Genomic DNA, 20,089 nt, shown 5'->3' on the forward strand with positions numbered 1-20,089 from the left:
ATCTGGCCCCAAGGGTCATGGTTGAGAGTTGGGTTTTGTCTCTCTCTCTCTCTCTCTTTATTTTTTAATGTTTTAATTATAGTTGGACACAGTACCTTTATTTTATTTATTTATTTTTAATGTGGTGCTGAGGAGCGAACCCAGTGCCTCAAATGTGCCAGGCAAGCACTCTAACACTGAGCCACAACCCCAACCCTGGGATTTATCTTGATTGGTGGCTAGCATCGAGATGTTTGGGAAGAGGTTTTAGGAAGAGGAAAATACTTCAGTCCACATCATCTGGGGCCTAGGTATAAATCATTATCCAACCATTAAATTTGCCTTGAAGGCTGGGATGAACTGCACTTGGGACAACTCCTCTTCCTTAATCCATGATTCACAGGGAGAGGGTTGAACTTTATGGTTTTGGTTTTTTTTCTTCTAATATCAATTCCCTCCTTTTCCCATAAGTCACCTGATTTCCCTGAAAACTCTGAAACACACCCTTTGGCTGGGAAAGAGCATTAGGCAATCTGCGAAATTCCCCCATTCCTCCTTTCTCCCCTGGAACTTGAGCCTGGGAGGAAGATGCAGTTCTTGTTTCAAAAGCAGAGGGAGCTCCAGGATCAAGGCTGAATAACCCTTCCTCTGTGTCATGGTCTCCCAGCCCCCTCTTTGTTTAGATCAGGGAATTTTGGACATGCACACTTGGATAGAGAATCTTATGTACAGAACCAGGCCAGGGAGGTCTGCCGGAAGTTCCTGCAGAGGGAGCATCGAGGCCAAGCCGTTGCTCCTGGGAGCCAGCAGGGTCGCCCAGAATGACCACTGGCAGGAGCGAGAGGGCTGACCCACTTGCTCCCATCAGTTTCTGAAGGTAAAAACTTTAAAAATGAAGAGCAGAGCTTTGAGGGAGGGGAAAAGAAAGGAAGAGAACCACACAGATAAAGGTTTGGGGCAAAGATGGTGGGCTGGAAAGAGTAGAATAAAAAAGGACAGAATTAGAGACAACCCATTTCTCCTAGGCTGATCCCATCCACCCCGATTTACCCCATCACAGTACCATTGTTTTTAGGGTTAAAAGCTATTTTGGCAGGACTTTTCTAGGAAGATATCCTCTCTTAGTAAAGGAAAAAAACGAACTAACTCTGGAAGATTTTGTGTCTTGTCATTAGCTGCCCCTTCTCTCCTTCCTTTTGCAATCCTGTCTCAGTGGGGGCAGCACTTCCCCTCTCAGACCATTTCTCCCAAGGACCCTGTCCTCCCTTATTGAAAGAATCTCATTCCTCCATCAGTGGTCGTTGGGGACATCAACAGAAACCCATGTTATACTAACCATAGTAAAGAGGGCTGACTTGAAGTGATAAAAGGTTTGTGGTTGAAAAGGAGGGGAACTATCTTAGCCAGATGGTCAGGTGGGCAGACTCCCAAAAACCTGGGTGGAAATGGGGCTATTGTTCTGTGAGGCCAGGAGAGAGATTGATTGAGGGGGCCTAGAGGTGAGAAAACAGAAAAGAAGAAAACTGGGAGAAGCTACTTGCTCTGGAGAAAAGTTGGGAGGAAGTCGGAGCAGCAATGGGAGAAAGATAGGATTTAGTTCCAGTGTAGAAAATTAGTGAAGTCTGAGCAAGGAGGGTGTGAGAGGCCAGGTGTCATATGTGAAGACTGATGGTATGGCTCTATTAAACTTATGTTATTCTTATGGTGCTTCTCACCACCAAAGCAGGGTGACTGTGTTTGACAGACGGATAGCCAGGCTGGCCACCACTTTAGCTCCAAAGTCCAGAGGAACAGAGAGTTAGGTCCAGAGACATGGACACATCGCCAGAGATGTGGTAAGTGATTGGGGGTCTACAGAAATGTTCATGGACTCCAGTCCCTTCATCTTCTCAAGAAAAGGATTTTGATTTGACCTAGGCCTTTTCTTTATTCCAAGCTAAGGTTTTCTTCCATGGCCTGCTAGGTGTCCTTTTCTCTTTTCCTTCCTTCCCTTTGGGATAAATGCTCGAATTCTACAAGAGGCTGTTGGTACCTGGGTTACCCACATTACTGTGCCCCTCCCCCTTTTAAATTTCAGGTGCATTGTCTTGTTTTCTCTTTTGGCATGGGTTTATGCTGAGCCGACCATGTATGGGGAGATCCTGTCCCCTAACTATCCTCAGGCATACCCCAATGAGATAGAGAAATCTTGGGATATAGAAGTTCCTGAAGGGTATGGAATTCACCTCTACTTCACTCATCTGGACATAGAACTGTCAGAGGACTGCGCATATGACTCAGTGCAGGTATATCACAAACCATGCAGAATGGTGGTGGAAGACCATGGCTGGGGTGGAGGAATGAGAAGGATGATTGGGGGAGAGCCACAGACATTCAGGGAACTGGAGTCAGGTAGTTCTATGGGGGTCAAGGTTCTACTTTATCACCTCCATGCCAAAATATTCCCCTTTAATAACATCATTTTTACTCTTCTCTTAGATAATGTCAGGGGGCACTGAAGAAGGGAAACTCTGTGGAAAGAGGACCAGCAAGAATCCCAACTCCCCAATTGTGGAAGAGTTCCAAATCCCATACAATAAACTCCAGGTGATCTTTAAGTCAGACTTCTCCAACGAGGAACGATTTACTGGGTTTGCTGCATATTATGTTGCCATAGGTAAGACTCACCCTTATGTGTATGATTTACTGATCCAGCGACAAGATTAGAAAAAGTAAAAATACTGTACTGTGTATTAAATGAGGATTCTATTTATAACTTTTACAAAGTATTGACTTGGCCTGGCTCCTTCCATCAATTCATCAATTACCTTTGTGAATTTCAAACACATGATCATATTTTATTGGTGATTGATGATGTTAATGTTGATAGTAGATAATAAATCTTAATTTATTGAGAACCACTATGAATTGAATACTATATTAGAAAATTTCCTATATTCATATGGTCTCAACACTTCAAGGTAGGTATTATTATCTCCATAAAAAGATAAAGAAAATGAAAACTATAAAGTTAATCACTTGCCAAAAATTACATAAGGAATGTAGGATACTCAAACCAATTCAAAATGTGGCATTCAAACTTTCAAATTCTGGGCACTTCTGTATCTGTCTCCAGGTTAGAATGAAGTTAGAACTTGTCACAAAGTCAAAGTATTGCTTAGATCTGCTAGAAGGACCAATGTGGTGTAAAGAGATAGATGAACCAATGATTCCTCCCTGCAGAAAACAGCACATGTTTGGCCTGCAGAGTGTTGTGTCTGGCACTGAAACACTCTGTATGCAAGAAAAATCAGGGATCTCTGGCATTGAGAGCTCCGTTATAGCAGTACAATGGCAGGGCACAACTTTGGAATCATAGTTCAGGAAAGTAATGTAGAATAATAGCACTCTGAAATGTGGTTCTTTGACAATCTTTAACAGTTAGTGTCTCTCTCTTTTTTTTTTTTTAACCTTTATAGTTTTGGGTTTAACTCCATTCCTCCTTCTAGACTTTTGTGCTTGACCTCAATCTTTTTCTCCTTACAGATGTAAATGAGTGCACAGATTTTGCAGATGTCCCTTGTAGCCACTTCTGCAACAACTTCATTGGTGGTTACTTCTGTTCCTGTCCTCCAGAATACTTTCTCCATGATGATATGAGGAATTGTGGAGGTGAGCTTGGCATTAAGAGAGATTCATGTTCTAGGGGATTTGGAATGTACTGAGGCCTCAGAAAGGGCTTTGTCCATCTTCCAATTTTGATTAGGCTCTTCTTTCAGGCATCTATTCTTAGTTACCCATAACTGAGTGGGGAACCATAGGAGGGGAACAAGATAAGGTGTGTTAGTCAGCTTTTCATTGCTGTGACAAAATGCTTGAGATAATCAATTTAAAAGGAGGAAATGTGGACTGGGGTTGTGGCTCAGTGGTAGAGGGCTTGCCTAGCATGTGTGATGCACTGGGTTTGATCCTCAGCACCACATAAAATAAATGAATGAAGGTATTGTGTCCATCTACAACTGAAAATATTTTTTTTTTAAAAAAACGAGAAAATGTTTGTTATGGTTCATGCTTTCAGTCCATGGTTGGATGGCTCCATTGTTTGGGTGTGTGGTGAGGGCAGAACATCATGGCAGGAAGCATGTAGTAGAGCAAAATTGCTCACATTATGACGGTCAGGAAGTGAAAGACAGAAAGAGGTTAGAGTCCCAGTAGTCCCTTCAAGGGCACACCTCCAATAATCTATTTTCTTCCACTAGACTCTACCTTCTAAGGTTCCACCAACTCCTGGTAGTGCCACAGGCTGGTGACCAAGCCGTTAGCATATGGGACTTTGGGAAACATTTAAAATCCAAACAGTTACATAAGAGCCACAGTATAAAGTTAGTTAATTGGAGAAGCAAGATAGATGCCTGTGAAGAGTCTGCCTAAAGTTGTTCATATCCCTATCATAAGAGTGATAGAAATCTCATAGGCATTGGATAGCCCTATTAATAAGCACTGGGTGTATAATTGCTCCTGGTGGGCTCCAGTCAGGGAATGGATCCTAGATTAGTCTGAATGGAGGACTCTCAGTTTATGACAGAAGGAATCATAGTTTGGTGCAGGAACTTCTTTGCTTGACCCCATATTTGATTTCTCCTTTCTTTTTTTATCTCTTAGTCAACTGCAGTGGGGATGTGTTTACTACATTGACTGGGGAGATTGCAAGTCCCAATTATCCCAATCCATATCCAGAGAACTCAAGGTGTGAATATCAGATCCAGTTGGAAGAAGGGTTCCAAGTGGTGGTCACTATGCGAAGAGAAGATTTTGATGTGGAACCAGCTGACTCAAAGGGGAACTGCCATGACAGTTTAGTTGTGCGTGGTGATGATTAATTCTTGCTCTGCCCCCAATTTACTTCTCCTTGAAGATAAAACTATCTTTCTTCCTGCCCCTTATTATCTCCTTTAACTTTTTTTTTTTTTGCAGTAATGTATATCTAGGCACACTATCACTGAGCTATGCCCCAAGCCCTTTTTATTTTTCTTTTGAAACAGGGCCTTGCTAAGTTGCTGAAGCTGGCTTAGAATTTGCAGTCCTCCTGCCTCAGCCTCCAGAATAGCTGGGATTATAAGCATGTTCCACTGTGCCTGACTGTCCCTTTTATACCTTCCATTTAAACTTCTTCCCTTTAAATTCTTTCTCTTCTGATTTAATCATTTTGTTTTCTTTCAGTTTGTTGCAAGAAACCAACAATTTGGTCCTTACTGTGGTAATGGATTCCCTGGGCCCCTGACTATTGAAACCAAGAGTAACACTCTTGATATTATCTTTCAAACTGATCTAACAGGGCAAAAAAAAGGCTGGAAATTTCGTTACCATGGAGATCGTGAGTAACCTAAAAGTGTTTTTTTAGCTGGTGACATTAAGGTCCTTGAACAATGTAGAATCAAAACAGGTAGACTGTTGTTTGGATAGAATTCTGGGATACATCAATTTCTCCAGAAGATCTAAATCTGTCAGTTATTGATGGAAATGCCTCAACATAGTAATCCTTCAACTAGACCTGAGAATGTGGACAACCTAGGGATGGTTAGTTAGTAACACCATATTATTTTAGTTATCTGCCATATTAGAATGTTAGGCATTGGAATTGAGAACAATTAAATGATTTTAGAAAGTGAGAATGAGGACTGGGGCTGTGGCTCAGGGGTAGCGCACTTGCCTAGCAGGTGTGAGGCACTGGGTTCAAGTCTCAACACCACATATAAATAAATAAAATAAAGGTTTATCAGCAACTAAAAAAATATTTAAAAAAAAGAAAGTGAGAATGATGTAAATAGAACAGTCTCCAACTATTTAGTAAAAATATTTTTTTTGTCCCAACTTTGTCCTTTCTAAGCAAACCCCTGTCCGAAAGAAGTCTCTGCCAATTCTTTTTGGGAGCCTGAAAAGGCAAAATATGTGTTTAAAGATATGGTGAAGATAACCTGTAAAGAAGGGTTCGAAGTTGTAGAGGTAAAGTACCATTTGGGCTTCTCCCTAATCTCTGACCAGATCAGGATGAGCATACTGAAATTGTCCAGTTGTTGCCTAAACATCCCTGTTTGATTAAGGTATTAACACCTGTTCCATAGAACAGCTCAAGATCTTCAGTCCTAGGTGAGCCATGGGGCTCCTTGGCCAGTTGGGCATTCTCTCTGCCTTCAGCCTTCCTGGGGAAGAGGACAGGATATGCTGGGACACAATTGTCTCTTTCAGCCCCAACTCCTGGGTGTTTTGGGTCATTTGCTAAACTGTTCCCAAGCCTTTTTTGGTGAGGAATCCTTGTTAATCCAAGTCCAGAGATCAATTTCATTTTCGGTTTTGATTTCCCATTTCTCTCTGTATAAATTAATGCTGATATCTATAATTGTTCTCTAGGGAAGTGTTGGCTCAACATCTTTCGATTCGACTTGTCAAAGCAATGGAAAGTGGAGTAATTCCAAACTGAAATGTCAACGTAGGTGTCTCTTCAATGTGGAACTTTTTTTTTTTCTCCCCAAGGGAACTGAAAAATCAGCACATAAAAATCAAGCGTATGAGGCGGGGGTTGTGGCTCAGTGGTAGAATGCTTGCCTAGAATGTGCAATATAAAAATAAATAAAATAAAGGCATCGTGTTCATCTACAAATGAAAAAACAAACAATCAACAACAACAAAAAAACAAATAACTCTTAGGGTTATGAGAGAGTGGGTTGGGTTTTTAAGGAAAGTCAGTCATGGAAGAATTTCTAGACCCAGACCATGCATGATCCCAGGCCAGCTAGACTAGCAGATTTCTTCTAAAGAAAGGAACTTTGAAGCTGGGTGTGGTGCCGCATGCCTGTAATCCTAGCGGCTCAGGAGGCTGAGGCAGGAGGATCGCAAATTCAAAGCCAGCCTCAGCAATTTAGTGAGGTGCTAAGCAACTCAGTGAGAGCTTATTTTTAATAAAATACAAAATAGGGCTAGGGATGTGGCTCAGTGGTTAAGGACCCCTAAGTTCAATCCCAGGTATCCCCCCCCCATCACCCCGCAGAAAAAGAAACTTTGCCCACCCTCCCTCTTTTCCTCCCTCCCTTCCTCCTTCCTAGTACTGGGGCTTGAATCCAGGGCGGCTCTATCACTGAGTTATACTCCTAGTCCATTTTATTCTTTATTTTGAGACAGAGTCTCACTAAGTTGCCCAGACTGGCCTCAAACTTGGGATCCTTGAGCCTCAACCTCTGAGTTGCTGGGAGCACATGCTACCATGCCTGGCTAAGAAAGGGGCTTTGGGATTGATAGTTAATAGCTCCAAATGGGTGCCTTCCTGGCTTCTCCAGGACCTCTGCCAACCTCTAAGAACCAGGCTCTTCATTTTAGCTTTCAGTGGGCAATCTGGATTGGCATATGCTGATGGGCTAGAGAGTGGGGTGATGCCCATTGAAGAGGATGGTCATGGAGAGTGGTGTGGGGAGATTCATTTGGGGTTGTGCTTATGGATATGGGGTGGGGAAGAAGTAAGAATGGAACTGATCCCATAATTCTTCCTGGGAAGGGGTGACTGTCCTGACCATCAGTCTCCTCCCTTCCTCTTATAGCTGTGGACTGTGGCATTCCTGAACCCATTCAGAATGGTAAATTTGAAGTTCCAGAAAATACTTTATATGGTTCTGTCATTCGCTACACTTGTGAGGAGCCATATTACTACATGGAACATGAAGAAGGAGGTAGGTTTCTTCTACTAGAGAAAGAGAGAGAAAGGGAATGTGAACACTTAGAGGGCAAACAGTAAATCTTTCTGGGTTGGGGAGGGTTTGTAGAGAAATGGGGGAGACAACACACACTGTCATCCTCTTGGCTTCCAGTAAGGATACAGTTTTCACATGGGGCAGGGTATGTTCTCAAGAAAATCCTAAAGGTCACCAACTCAGCTTTGCAGCTACGGCAGGAATTCCCCTACAACATTCCTTTCATATGGTTATCCCCCTGGACCAGTTGTTTCATGTAAAACTCACAGGAGAACTTCCAGCTGTATGGCCCACACAGGCGAAGGAGTCAGGGTCACCCCTCCTGAATTTGGCTGGCAACGAAAAGACCACACAAACACAGAAAAACCCTTTTTGGGGTTCAAGGATGACTCTGAGGCCTCAGCTCCCATGCTGGAGGGCAAGGGGAACAAGGGAGGCATGAGGCAAGAGGCCAGAGAGAGAGCACATCCTGAACCCCTGTTTTATTTAGGGGGGAGACATTCGATAGAAGATTCCACCCAAATAAAGCAAAGAGATTGTGTTACAGCAAATATGGAGGTGTAGCCCAGTCCCATTGGGTGATGCACACTCCCTTGTGGAGTGAAGGTGAGGCCCACCTGCCTCACACACAGGATGATGCCAGTTCCACACCCCCTGTTACTCAAGGCTAAGGGGGTGCTCAACTCCTGTTCAAGGCCGCCCCAACACAGCTGCAAGTCGTCATATGGTGGTGACTTTTTTTTTTTTGGTACTGGAGATTGAATCCAGGGGCACTTTACTATTGAGTTACATCCTCAACCCTTTTTATTTTTAATTTGCTAAGGCTGGCCTCAAGTTTGCCATCCTCCTGCCTTCACCTTCTGAGTCTCTGGGGTTACAGGCATGTGCAACTGTACCCCGCTGATGACTGGTTTTCTTGCAGTAAAGGCCCTGGCAGTGCTAGATGAAACAAAGTAGACCCTTCTACAATGATTTTCATTATATTATTAACATTTAAAAAATTATTTTCCCACATGAAGCACTTTCTCAGTCTCTATCATAACCCTTCTTCCTTCGGCTTTGAAGACTATTCTTTCTTTTTCTTTAGCAAGATAGAGGCCTGAGGGATTATTTGGGGGATGCTCAAGATTATCTTCTAGTTGATTTGTTCTGACCCCCTTCTCAAATCTCAGAGGAGCCGAGGCTCTGCCTGAAAGGAAAAAGTGGAAGAGGGAAGATGTGGTGGTGTTGACATGTATCCCTTGTGTGATTCCAGGGGAGTATCGCTGTGCTGTTAACGGGAGCTGGGTGAATGAAGTGCTGGGCACTGAGTTGCCCAAATGTATTCCAGGTAATCAGGGTTTTTGGTGTGGGCAGAGACTGGAGCCATAGGTGCAGTGGAGTGGGGAGTCACCTTCTGAAAGCAGCTGCAATCCTCTTGGGAAAGGACTTAGTCCAGGTCTTCTAGAGTCCAGCACAGTGAAAGGTTGTAACACTGGGCTGAAGGAATTCCCTCACCACACTGAGTCAGGCCTACTCGAAGCAAAATAGGCAAGTCAGCCAGCAACAGTGAGTGTCAGAGTCAAGACCAGTTGAGTCTGGTGATGAAGATGAGGTAAGCAGATACAGAATTGCTAAAAGCAGGACCTGAAAGTTGAGAGTGAGGAATCCATACTCAGAAAGAAGTGTGGGTATATAGCCTTGTTATTTTAAAAAAATTCTTTTAGTTATAGATGGATACATTACCTTTATTTTATTTATTTATTTTTATGTGGATTGAACCCAGTGCTTCACACATGCTAGGTGAGCGCTTTACCACTGAGCCACAACCCCAGCCCCATATAGCCTAGTTATTATACTAAAAGTCTATGTGGCAGGCAGGTGTGGTGAGGTATACCTATAATCCCAGCAGCTAGGGAGGCTGAGGCAGGAGGATAGTAAGTTCAAAGTCAGCCTCAGCAACTTGGTGAAGCCCTAAGCAACTTAGCAAGACCCTGTCTCAATAAAAAATCAAAAGGGCTGGGTATATGGCTCAGTGGTTTAGAGCCCCTGGGTTCAATCCCTGGTACAAAAAAAAAAAAAAAAAAGAAAGAAAGAAATTTATGTGGAAAGAAGATATTGAGGAATAAAGTAAATGGGGGTTACAGGAAGATCAGAAATCAAGAGTTGAGTAGAAGACAACAGGGCAAAACAAGAATAATAATAATGATCCTAGTAATAATAATAATGCTATTGAAAACTAAAGACCAAGCCAATTTGTTGCATTTATTATCTCTTCCACATCCTTGTAGCAATCCTATGAGGTCCCATTTATGGATGAGTGAATTCAGTAAGAGTCAGGGGCAGGCTTTGAACCCAGCTCTGTCTGGGTACAAAGTTCATTATGCTCAATTCAAAGTCTATTCAGACTGTCTAACAAGGGACTGATATAATCCAGCTTCATCTGAAACTCAGTACTAGGGAATGCAAAGCAGTCTTACCTAGAACCAGCCCATGGAGAGCAAGAGGTTAAGATCAAAGAAGAGAACCCTCTTTTTTTCCATCATAGGTTGACCTTTGGGTTGCTAGGAGGGAGTCAGGTGCAACCAGGACTTCAGTAAAGAAGGTGTTAAATAGAGGTTTCATCTGGGCATCAGTAGAAGGTATAAAGCTTGCCTCCTCTGCAGTCTGTGTGAGGAAGGAGTTTTCCAGCACTGGTTCCCAGTTGGGTGCCTGGCCTCATGTGCTGAACCGCACCCCCTCTTTGAGAGGGGGTACCGGGGATTGAACTTAAGGGCAATTGACCACTGAGCCACATCCTCAGCCCTATTTGGTATTTTATTTAGAGACAGAGTGTCACTGAGTTGCTTAGCACCTCACCTTTGCTGAGGCTGTTTTTGAACTGGTGATCATCCTGCTTCAGCGTCCTGAGCTGCTGGGATTACAGGTGTGCATCACCATGCCCGGCTGTGCTGAACTACTCTCCTAGAGCCTGCTTATGACATTGGCAAAGGGGGATATTTAAGGAAGGCTAGGATAAGTCAGATATGGAGATGGTTGACCAAATAGGTTGACTATCTCATACTGGAGAACTCTGCAGCCAGAGGCAAAGGTATTTCAGTGGTGGGAGGATTTGCAGGCGGCCATCATCATTTCCTGTCCCTTCCATCTTGTTCTTATTCTTTCCTAGTTTGTGGAGTCCCCAGTGAGCCCTTTACAATGCAACAGAGGATATTTGGAGGATCCCGTGCAGATATCAAAAATTTCCCCTGGCAAGTCTTCTTTAAGCACCCGTGGGCTGGTGGGGCTCTCATTGATGAGTACTGGGTACTGACGGCTGCCCACGTTGTGGAGGAAAATCCAGACCCAGCTATGTATGTCGGATCCACAACTGTGAGAACCTCAGGTTTGGATAGCACCCAGATGCTTACCGCTGAACGTGTGATTATTCATCCGCGTTGGCAATCAGTGGATGACTCCAGTTCACGAACGAATTTTGACAATGACATCGCGCTGGTGCAGCTGAGGGACCCTGTGAAAATGGGACCAAATGTCTCCCCCATCTGCCTGCCAGGCACCTCCTCAGAATACAACCTCTTGCCAGGAAACCTGGGAATGATCTCAGGCTGGGGTCGAACTGAGAAAAGAGATCATGTTCTCTATCTCAGAGGGGCAAAGTTACCTGTAGCTCCCTTAGAAAAGTGCCGAGAAGTGAAAGGGGGAAATTCCAAAATGAATGCAGCTGCGTATGTTTTCACTAACAACATGATCTGTGCTGGAGGAGAGAAGGGTGTTGACAGCTGTCAAGGGGACAGTGGTGGGGCTTTTGCTGTACAGGACCCCAATGAAGATACCCCCAAATTCTATGTAGCTGGCCTGGTGTCCTGGGGACCCAAGTGTGGGACCTATGGAATCTACACAAAGGTTAAGAACTATCTTGACTGGATAAAGAAAATCATGCAGGAAAATAAGCCCATTTCTAAGGACTAATCCATTCATATACTACTAGCTTCTCCAATAGGTATGATCAACCCATTGCTTTCAGTTCATCACAATATTATCATTATTTTACCATGACTGAGAGAAGACAAGGTAGTATCATTGAGCTAGAACTTGATTGTCAAGGTACCTGGCTGGATGTAGAGTTTGATCATAGAACTGTGTTGGTTATCCCCTTGTGGTCTGAAAACCTGTTATAGATCAAATATGAAGGAGTACACCTGTCTTGCACTCTTCAGCAGGAATCTCTTAATTTTTTTGGTTCTTCTTTACCAGTTTGAATTTGCATTTGCTTTATCATTCTCAGTACCCATTATCTACTTACAATAAAGCATGTTTATAATCCAATTCTGGTTGACTTTCTTTATTCTATATCAGTAGTCCAGAACCATAGGAGGGGAATGGAATAAGAGTACTGCTGAATCATGGGATTCAAGCATGTAGTAACTCATATTTAATTGTCATGAAAATAGGGAATTCAGCTTTTCTTCCCTCTTCCCTTTTCTCCTGAGATTTACTGAATATTGTGAACAGTTAGAATTAGCTGTTTAATATATTCTTTAAGTATGAATTCTTTCAATGTCACCTGAAAATTAATTTTAATATTCATTTGCATAATACAATATTATGACTTAAAAAAGAAAAACCAAAGAAATTCAGAGATCTGGGAGTGGTGGGCACACCTGTAATCCCAGCAATCCCAACAATTCAAGAAGCTGAAGCAGGAAGATTGCAAATAGGAAGCCAGTCTCAACAATTTTTTTTTTTTTTTTTGGTACTAGGAATTAAATCCAGGGATGCTTACCACTGATCTACATCCTCAGTCCTTTTTATTTCTACTTTTTTTTTTTTTGGTACCAGGGATCGAACCTTGGGGCACTTTACCATTGAGTCACTTCCTCAGCCTTTTTTTGTGTTCTATTTTGTGACAGAATCTCACTAAGTTGCTGAGGGCCTTGTTAATTTGCCAAGGCTGGCCTTGAACTTGTGATCCTGCTGTCTCAACCTCCCAAACTGCTGGGATTATAGTTATGCACCACTGCACCCAGTCAGCCTCAACAATTTATCAGGACCCTGTCTCTAAATAAATAAATAAATAAATAAATAAACAAAATTTAATAAAAAGGGCTGGGGATATAGCTCAGTGATAGAGCACTTTATAGCATGTGGAAGGCCCTGGGTTAAATCCCCAGTACAACAAAAGAAAAAAAAAGTTCAGTATTTTCTTGTCTGCTTTCTTGGTAGTTTTGATTTTTCAATAAGGTAGTAAATTGAAGTGGACTCTGTACCAATTGTAGCTGAAAGTTCACTGATGATGGACCCAGAGACTTTACCTGCTATTTTCTAGGGAAGAGAAATTTAGCAAAACAAAGCAAAGCAAAATAAAACAAACAAATAAACAAACAAAACTCCTCTTCAAAGAATAACTAGGCTGAGGAATGAGGATTGCAAGTTTGAGGCCAGCCTCAGCAATTTAGCAAGGCCATAAATAACTTAGTTAGATGCTATCTCAAAATGAAAAGGGATAGAGATATGGCTCAGTGGTTAAGCACCTCTGGGATGAATCCCAGTACCAAAAAAAAAAAAAAAAAAAAAAAAGGGAGAGAGAGAGACACTAAGTGTTTTTTTTTTTTTGGATGTGTGTGTTGGGGGTGGTTTGAATCCTGAATCTTGGTACCCACCCCCCCTAAAAAAAAGGAGAGAGAGAGAGAGAGAGAGAGAGAGAGAGAGAGAGAGAGAGAGAGACTTAGATTTATTTTGAGAAGGGATGCTGGAAATGGAACAAGGGTCTCATATGTGGCAAGTCTCATGGTAGGCAAGTGATCTACCACTCACCTACATCCCCAGCCCTGAGACTTAGCATCTCTTTTTTCTTTTGGTACTAGGGATTGAACCCAGGGGTATTTTTCCACTGAACTACATTCCCAGTCCATTTCATTTATTTAAAATTTTTTGAGACAGGATCTCACTACAGTCTCACTAAATTGCTGAGGCTGCCCTAGAACTTGCAATCCTCCTGTCTCAGACTCTTAAGTTGCTGGGTTTATGGAATGTACCACTGTGCCTGGCCAGATTTAGCATTTTCAAAACTAAAGACAGGAGAGCTATCTTCGAGTGATGATCATCCTGACAAGGTATCTTATGAAAGCTAAGGGTTGACAATAAGGGTTCAGGGGAACTCTGGCCGTTTCATGTGACATTTGGCTTCGGAAGAGCAGATTTCCCAGAAGTCAACAAGGGTGTGTTTGGGGTGTATCAAAAAAGGACTCTGATCTCCCATACACCGAAAGGGCCAGATTCAACAGTTGACTTTAGGCTGCAGGGTAAATAAATGATGAGGTAACCAGAAGAACTCTGATAGAAGGGACTGAAGAATCACAGGCAATCACAAGGAGTCTCTGGAAAGATGGCATCAAGTCAACCAAGTGGCAGAAAACCATTGCGTTGTTCCTTAACTATACACCTCCTAATTACCTCACCCATTGCCTGTCATTGCAGATGCAATTGACAGTGTACCCTAGACTACAGTGATTTGGGTGACAGAAAGAGGATTGTTTTGGAGAAAAAAAATACATTTGGAGAAATATTTGAGAAACAGGATCTGTGATAGAGACATTTCCCTTCTTTTTATATTTGGGATAACAGCAATTAGCCAAGAATCCTCTGACAAGTTAACAGAAAAAGGAAATTTATCCTTTCCAGAGAGAATCTTATTTCTCTTTCCCTGCTGCCTCATAAGGGTTTGGGTTTTGCCTGGTTAACTGCCCTGCAAGATGGTCTCCCTGGGTGGCAGGAAAAGGATCTACATTAATTATCATCACACTTGAGTTGGGGCAGTGGTCATTTTCAGACCTAGAAGGGCTAGTATATCAGGTGGCTTAAAGGATATCAATCAATCACACTGCCTTGAAATTTGCTTAGGGACAATGTGTGCCTGCTTCACCTGAAACTCAGGAAAACAAAATTTTAAAAATATATTTTTATTTTTTATGGTGCCAGGGATTAAACCCAGGGCTTTGTGCATGCTAGACAAGTGTTCTACCATTGAGCTAAATCTCCAAATCCTTTTTACTTTAATTTTTAAGACAGGGTCTCAATAAAGTGCCAGGTTGGCCTTAAACTTGTGATTATCCTGCCTTACCCTCCTGAGTAGCTGGCATTACAGGCATACACCTCTGTGCCTGATTGCCAAAAAAACCCAAAACCCTTTTTAAAGCAGATGAATTGTCAGTTTTCTTCAGTTAGAAGAAAATGGGCCAATGAATTATTGTTAGCTTTCCATTTCTCTAGTAAAATGCCAGAGATGATCACCTGAAAAAAGAGGAAAGGTTTATTTTGGCTCAGTCTTAGAGGTTCCAGGCCATGATCAGGTGACCTCATGGTGAGGCAGCACATCATGGTGGGGAATGTGTCAGGGAGCAACTGGCTCCCCTCATGGTGGCTGGGAAGCAAAGAGAGAGATCAGACGGGCTGCAGTCCCCATATCCCCCTCAAGGGCACTCTCCCAGCCACCTAACTTCCTCCCACTAGGAAGTTAACTTCTTCTACCTCTGAAAGGCTCCTCTGCCTCCCAATAGTGCTATGGGCTGAGGACCAACCCTATACCACGTGTGGGTTTGGGGGGCACATTCCAGATCCAAACTGCAGCAATAGCAACTCTGGTAGGGGAGGAAAGACAGTGCATACGGGCTGGGGATGTGGCTCAAGCCGTAGCGCCTTGCCTGGCATACGTGCGGCCTGGGTTCGATCCTCAGCACCACATACAAAGATGTTGTGTACGCCAAAAACTAAAAATAAATATTAAAAAAATTCTCTCAAAAAAAAAAAAAAAAAAAAAAGAAAGAAAGACAGTGCATAGTGGTCAAAATCTTCCGATGGAAGGTTGTCTCCTCCAGAGATGCCGGCATTCTCCCTTGGGCTTGTATTATATTCTTTGCTGTAGCCCAAAGGCCTCTCTCTCTTGAGATGGTCCCCATTGTCCTGTGAATAAGTATCTACTTTTCTAAATAAACCTCTATGCCTTTCTCCACAGGGCAATAGAAAAATGGAAAGGACTTGATGGAAAGGAACTTAGTTGACATGGGACCAGCCCAGAGTGGGCTGGAAAGGATTCTGGGACTCTTTCAAGTTGTCTTGTCTATGATTATTAAAATTAGAAGCATAGTCTGTAGAAATGTGATTTTAATTTTCTGCATATCCTATTTTTTAATTAAAAATAGGAAAATAATAAATATAATTCAATGTTTTTAATTAAAAAATTAAAAATAGGGGAAAACTTTAGTATTGATCAAATCCTCAATCTCTGTCATTATTTTTTATGCTGATTTAACAAAAATCCTCTTTCTTTTGAAATATAGATTCACCAGAAGTTACAAAATTAGTACACAGAGGTGCTGTGTACCTTTCAACCATTTCCCCTAATGGTTGCCTTTAAAAAAACAAACAAACAAACAAACAAAAAACCCAGAATCTCTATTGGTTGCATCTTTTTATTTTATTTTTAATTTTTGTAGTTGAAGATGGACAGAATGCCTTTATTTTATTTATTTTTATGTGGTACTAAGGATCGAACCCAGGCAAGCTTGCTAGGCAAGCGCTCTGCCACTGAGCTATAGCCCCAGCCCTGATTGCATCTTATGTAACTATAGGTTGCATCTTATGCAATAGCAAAACCAGGAAACAATGATGCAATGCACAGTTCTTCATCATTTTTTTTTCATATTGGAGCTTTATATAACCACTACTGCAATCATATATATATATATGAAGCAAAGAGAGAGCAGAGGGGAGATATATATATATATATATATATATATATATATATATATATATATATATATATATATATAAAATATTCCTATATATCTATATATCTATAGAACTGCTCCATTACCACAAAGATATCCCTTTAGCTACCTCTTTATAAGCATACTCTTTCCCATTTTTTTATACCTCATACCTTTATTTTTTATTTATTCATATGTGGTGCTGAGGATCGAGCCCAGTGCCTCACACGCACTAGGCATGTGCTCTACCGCTGAGCCACAACCCCAGTCCCTCCCATTTTTGTTTCTCTTATTTCTCAATTATATAAAGGTACTTTTAAAAGGTCCAGCATCTCTCAGTAGTGCTAAGATGATCAAGGTGGGTATGTTCACTGCCATAGGTTGATTCTAGAATGTCCTCCAAAGGCTTTGTCTTAAGGCTTGGTCCTCAGCTTTGTTCTATTGGAAACCAGTAGAATCTTTAAAAGGTGGGGCCTAGCAGGAGGTCTCTAGGTCACTGGTGGTGTGCCCTTGTGAGGCATTGTGAGCTGCTCTCTTTTATTTCCTGTTGCCATAAGGTGAACAGTTTTGCTCCTCCACATGCTCCTTGCTATGCTGTGCTGGTTTGCTGCAAGCCCCAAAGCAACAGGGCCAACTCATCATGGACTGAAACCTGTCAAACCACAAGCCAAAAATAAGCCTTTCCTCTTTTTAAATTGACTATCTCAGGTATTTAGTTATAATAGCAGAAAGCTGACTAACGCACCCTCTCTAGAGCAAGAGAAAAGGGGAGATTGGATATGTTATGGGGGCAAGATGAAGTCTAGCAACAGAAGCAACAGTAGGGAAACCCCAAAGGAGGAGAATCAATGTAAAGGGAGAGTCTTCTAATGGATCTTGTTACTGGGGTGGGTGGGGGAGTTGAGTGCAGCTTTTGTTTTACAAAACCTTTCTCCTTCTGCAAGGGAATGCAAAGGACATAGGAGACTAGCAACTGCCTGTTTATCCTAATTTTAACCACTGTCTTCTGTCTGACCTCCAAATAGGCTGTTTGCAATCTGTATCTCCTTAAGTTTAATGGGAAAGCAAATTATTTCTTTTGTCTTCACTGCTTTGGACTGAGTGAAATATTTCTGGCATAACATACTCAGGTTTTTCTGGGTATCTGCCATTCATGAACACAATTAAAAAAAAATTTTTTTTTTGGATCTCTGTTAGATAGAAAGCCAGAAGAATCTAAGGTTTCCAACTGCAAAAGAAAATGACTAGAATAAAAATTCACAGATGCTAGGATAAAAGCAAAAAAGTTCTTGAGTACATAGTGGAGGGAAATCTCAGGACAGAAGAAAACAGAATCCTGGGACCCCTAGAGGTGAGTACTGTCAGGCCTGAGAGGGACTGAAAGACCCCAAAGTGAGAATTTGGTTTTCTCCTGCAACCGTGCAAGAGGAAAGGCTGAGTTCAAGAGGCTCAACCGAGATTTTGGAAAACATGAATCACCTACATTGGATGTAGGTGAAACTAAGTACTTTGAGGGGTCTCTACTGGTGACACGGTTCAATGTGGAGATTTCCCCCCACCCCCCGTCCCCAGCAATTAACAAAGCTGCCTCAGTTTGCTTCAGGTGACCCTAAGCCACTTCAAATCTCCTTCCTGGTTCTTGGCTGCTTTTGGCATCTTGTGCTGCCCTCACATCATCATTCATCCAGTATGAGTGAACTTACCAACCCATCAGGCTGGCCTACAGAGACTTGAAGTATGTTTGCTTCTTGTTAATGGCACTTCAATCAGTCAGAAATATTTGGGGGCGGGGGATGCCTTAAAATTGTCTTGGGACTCTGAAAATCATACCACTTCTCTGTTTCTGTATCTTTAATGGCAGTAGTAATCTTTTGGGGGAGGAGGGTTATTAGGGACTGAACCCAGGGGTGCTTAACTGCTGGGCCATATTCCAGCCCTTTTTATGTTTTGAGACAAGGTTTTGCTGAGTTGCTGAGGCTGGCCTTGAACTTGTGAACCTCCTGTCTCAGCCTCCTGAGTTGCTGGGATTACAGGTAGGATGGTATTACTCTTTTTTGGGGGGTGAATACCAGGGTTTGAACTCAAGGGCACTTGACTACTGAGCCACATCCCCATCCTTATTTTTGTATTTATTTAGAGACAGGGCCTCACTAAATTGCTTAGCACCTCACTTTTGCTGAGGCTGGCTTTGAACTTGAGATCCTCCTGCCTCAGCCTCCTGAACTGCTGGGATTATAGGCGTGTGCCATCGTGCGTGCCTGGCATGGTATTACTTTTTGTTTTGTTGTCTTAGTCTGCTTTTTTTATGTTGCTATAATAGAATACCATAAACTGGGTAATTTATAATGAACATTCTAAAATAGCGGGGTTGCATCTAGTGATGGCTTCTTGCTGCATTCCAACACAGTGGAAAGCATCACATGGTTGTGGAAGGCTCATCCTTTTATCAGGAACCACTCCTGAGATCACTAACCTACTCCCATGATAATGGTATTCGTCTGTTAATGAGGCATGGCCCTTATGGCCTAATCACCTCTTAAACTTCCCACCTCTCAACACTGCTGCTTCGGGGATGAAGTGTCCAGCACATGGACTTTGGGGGACACATTCAAACCACAGCATATTATAGCAAACTGACTAAAAAGTGTGTTGGAAGGGAGAAATTCACATCTAAGATCACAGTCAAAGAAGGATTCTGTCCTCTGATGGTGGACATTAAGGCTGTGAGGTACCAGAAGGATTTCTCCCCAGTATTGCTTACAATGTGCTTGGCACTGTGTTAAGCCCATTACACAAATCATCCCACTTAAATCTTTAATATTTGTATGAGATTGTATGTACTATAATTGCCCCCGATTTTATGGAAGAAGAAACTGAAGTTCAGAGAGGTTAAGTAATTTGCTGAGATCCATGGATGGAAAGTATCAAGGCAGTTTAACCACAGAGACAGTTCTCTGAATCACTGTGTCCTCCTGAAACCCTCTCAATTGGTGATGGTATTTTTCTCCCAAAGTCTCCATTCTCCTAGGCCTGACAGCATATGGCCATTCTCTCCCTCTTCTCCCAACCTCTCAGTTTTTTTAAAAAATAATTTTTAGTTGCCAGTGGATTTTTTACTTTATTTCCTTATTTATATGTGGTGCTAAGGATTGGACCCAGGGCCTCACACATGCTAGGCAAGTGCTCTACCACTGAGCCACAACCCCAGTCCCTCAACCTCTCAGTTTTAAAGCTCACATCATCAGACTGTATTATCCACATCTATTGCTCATCAATGTGGTCCTCTGAAACCTAGTCACTTCTCTCATTAATTTCAGTCATTCTCTCAGTAATCTTGGTTTCTAATTCAATGTCATCCTAACACCATTCCTATCTTGATTTTTGGCAATTTCAGCATGTATTCATTTAAAACTCTGACCTCACAGATCCATGAAATATCTTCCAACAATTTTATCTTCCACCGTGTCTCAGATACACACTTCCATGGTCACAGCTGGATAATCCTTCACATGGACAACAACTGTAGTAGTCTCAATTTCACACATCCTCTTCTCTTGCCACTGCTTCCTATTTTTCCAGGTTACTTCCTTAGAAGCAATATCTCACACCAGGAACCCCCCAATATGTTGACCATGAACCTATTACATA

General features: G+C 42.2%; 1 protein-coding gene across 1 annotated transcript; it reads left to right on the top strand.

Annotated features, from left to right (window-relative positions):
- Nucleotides 1–656: 656 nt before the first annotated feature.
- Nucleotides 657–11,985, top strand: C1s (complement C1s). The gene is made up of 12 exons (XM_027951208.2): nucleotides 657–856; nucleotides 1,703–1,814; nucleotides 2,057–2,264; nucleotides 2,458–2,635; nucleotides 3,505–3,630; nucleotides 4,621–4,820; nucleotides 5,179–5,332; nucleotides 5,846–5,961; nucleotides 6,367–6,445; nucleotides 7,548–7,676; nucleotides 8,953–9,027; nucleotides 10,846–11,985. The coding sequence occupies exons 2-12, from the start codon at nucleotides 1,792–1,794 to the stop codon at nucleotides 11,643–11,645; spliced, it is 2,088 nt and encodes a 695-aa protein (XP_027807009.2). The 5' UTR covers nucleotides 657–856; nucleotides 1,703–1,791; the 3' UTR covers nucleotides 11,646–11,985.
- Nucleotides 11,986–20,089: the final 8,104 nt, after the last annotated feature.

Source organism: Marmota flaviventris, chromosome 3 (assembly GCF_047511675.1).
Source record: "Marmota flaviventris isolate mMarFla1 chromosome 3, mMarFla1.hap1, whole genome shotgun sequence".
Taxonomy (NCBI): Eukaryota; Metazoa; Chordata; class Mammalia; order Rodentia; family Sciuridae; genus Marmota; species Marmota flaviventris.

Excerpts from the sequence above, each read along its gene's own strand:
- C1s (XM_027951208.2), top strand. The coding sequence starts at position 1,792 with ATGGACACATCGCCAGAGATGTG. Across the intron at positions 1,815-2,056 it reads GACACATCGCCAGAGATGTG|GTGCATTGTCTTGTTTTCTC; the intron begins GTAAGTGATTGG and ends TTTAAATTTCAG. Across the intron at positions 4,821-5,178 it reads ACTGCCATGACAGTTTAGTT|TTTGTTGCAAGAAACCAACA; the intron begins GTGCGTGGTGAT and ends GTTTTCTTTCAG.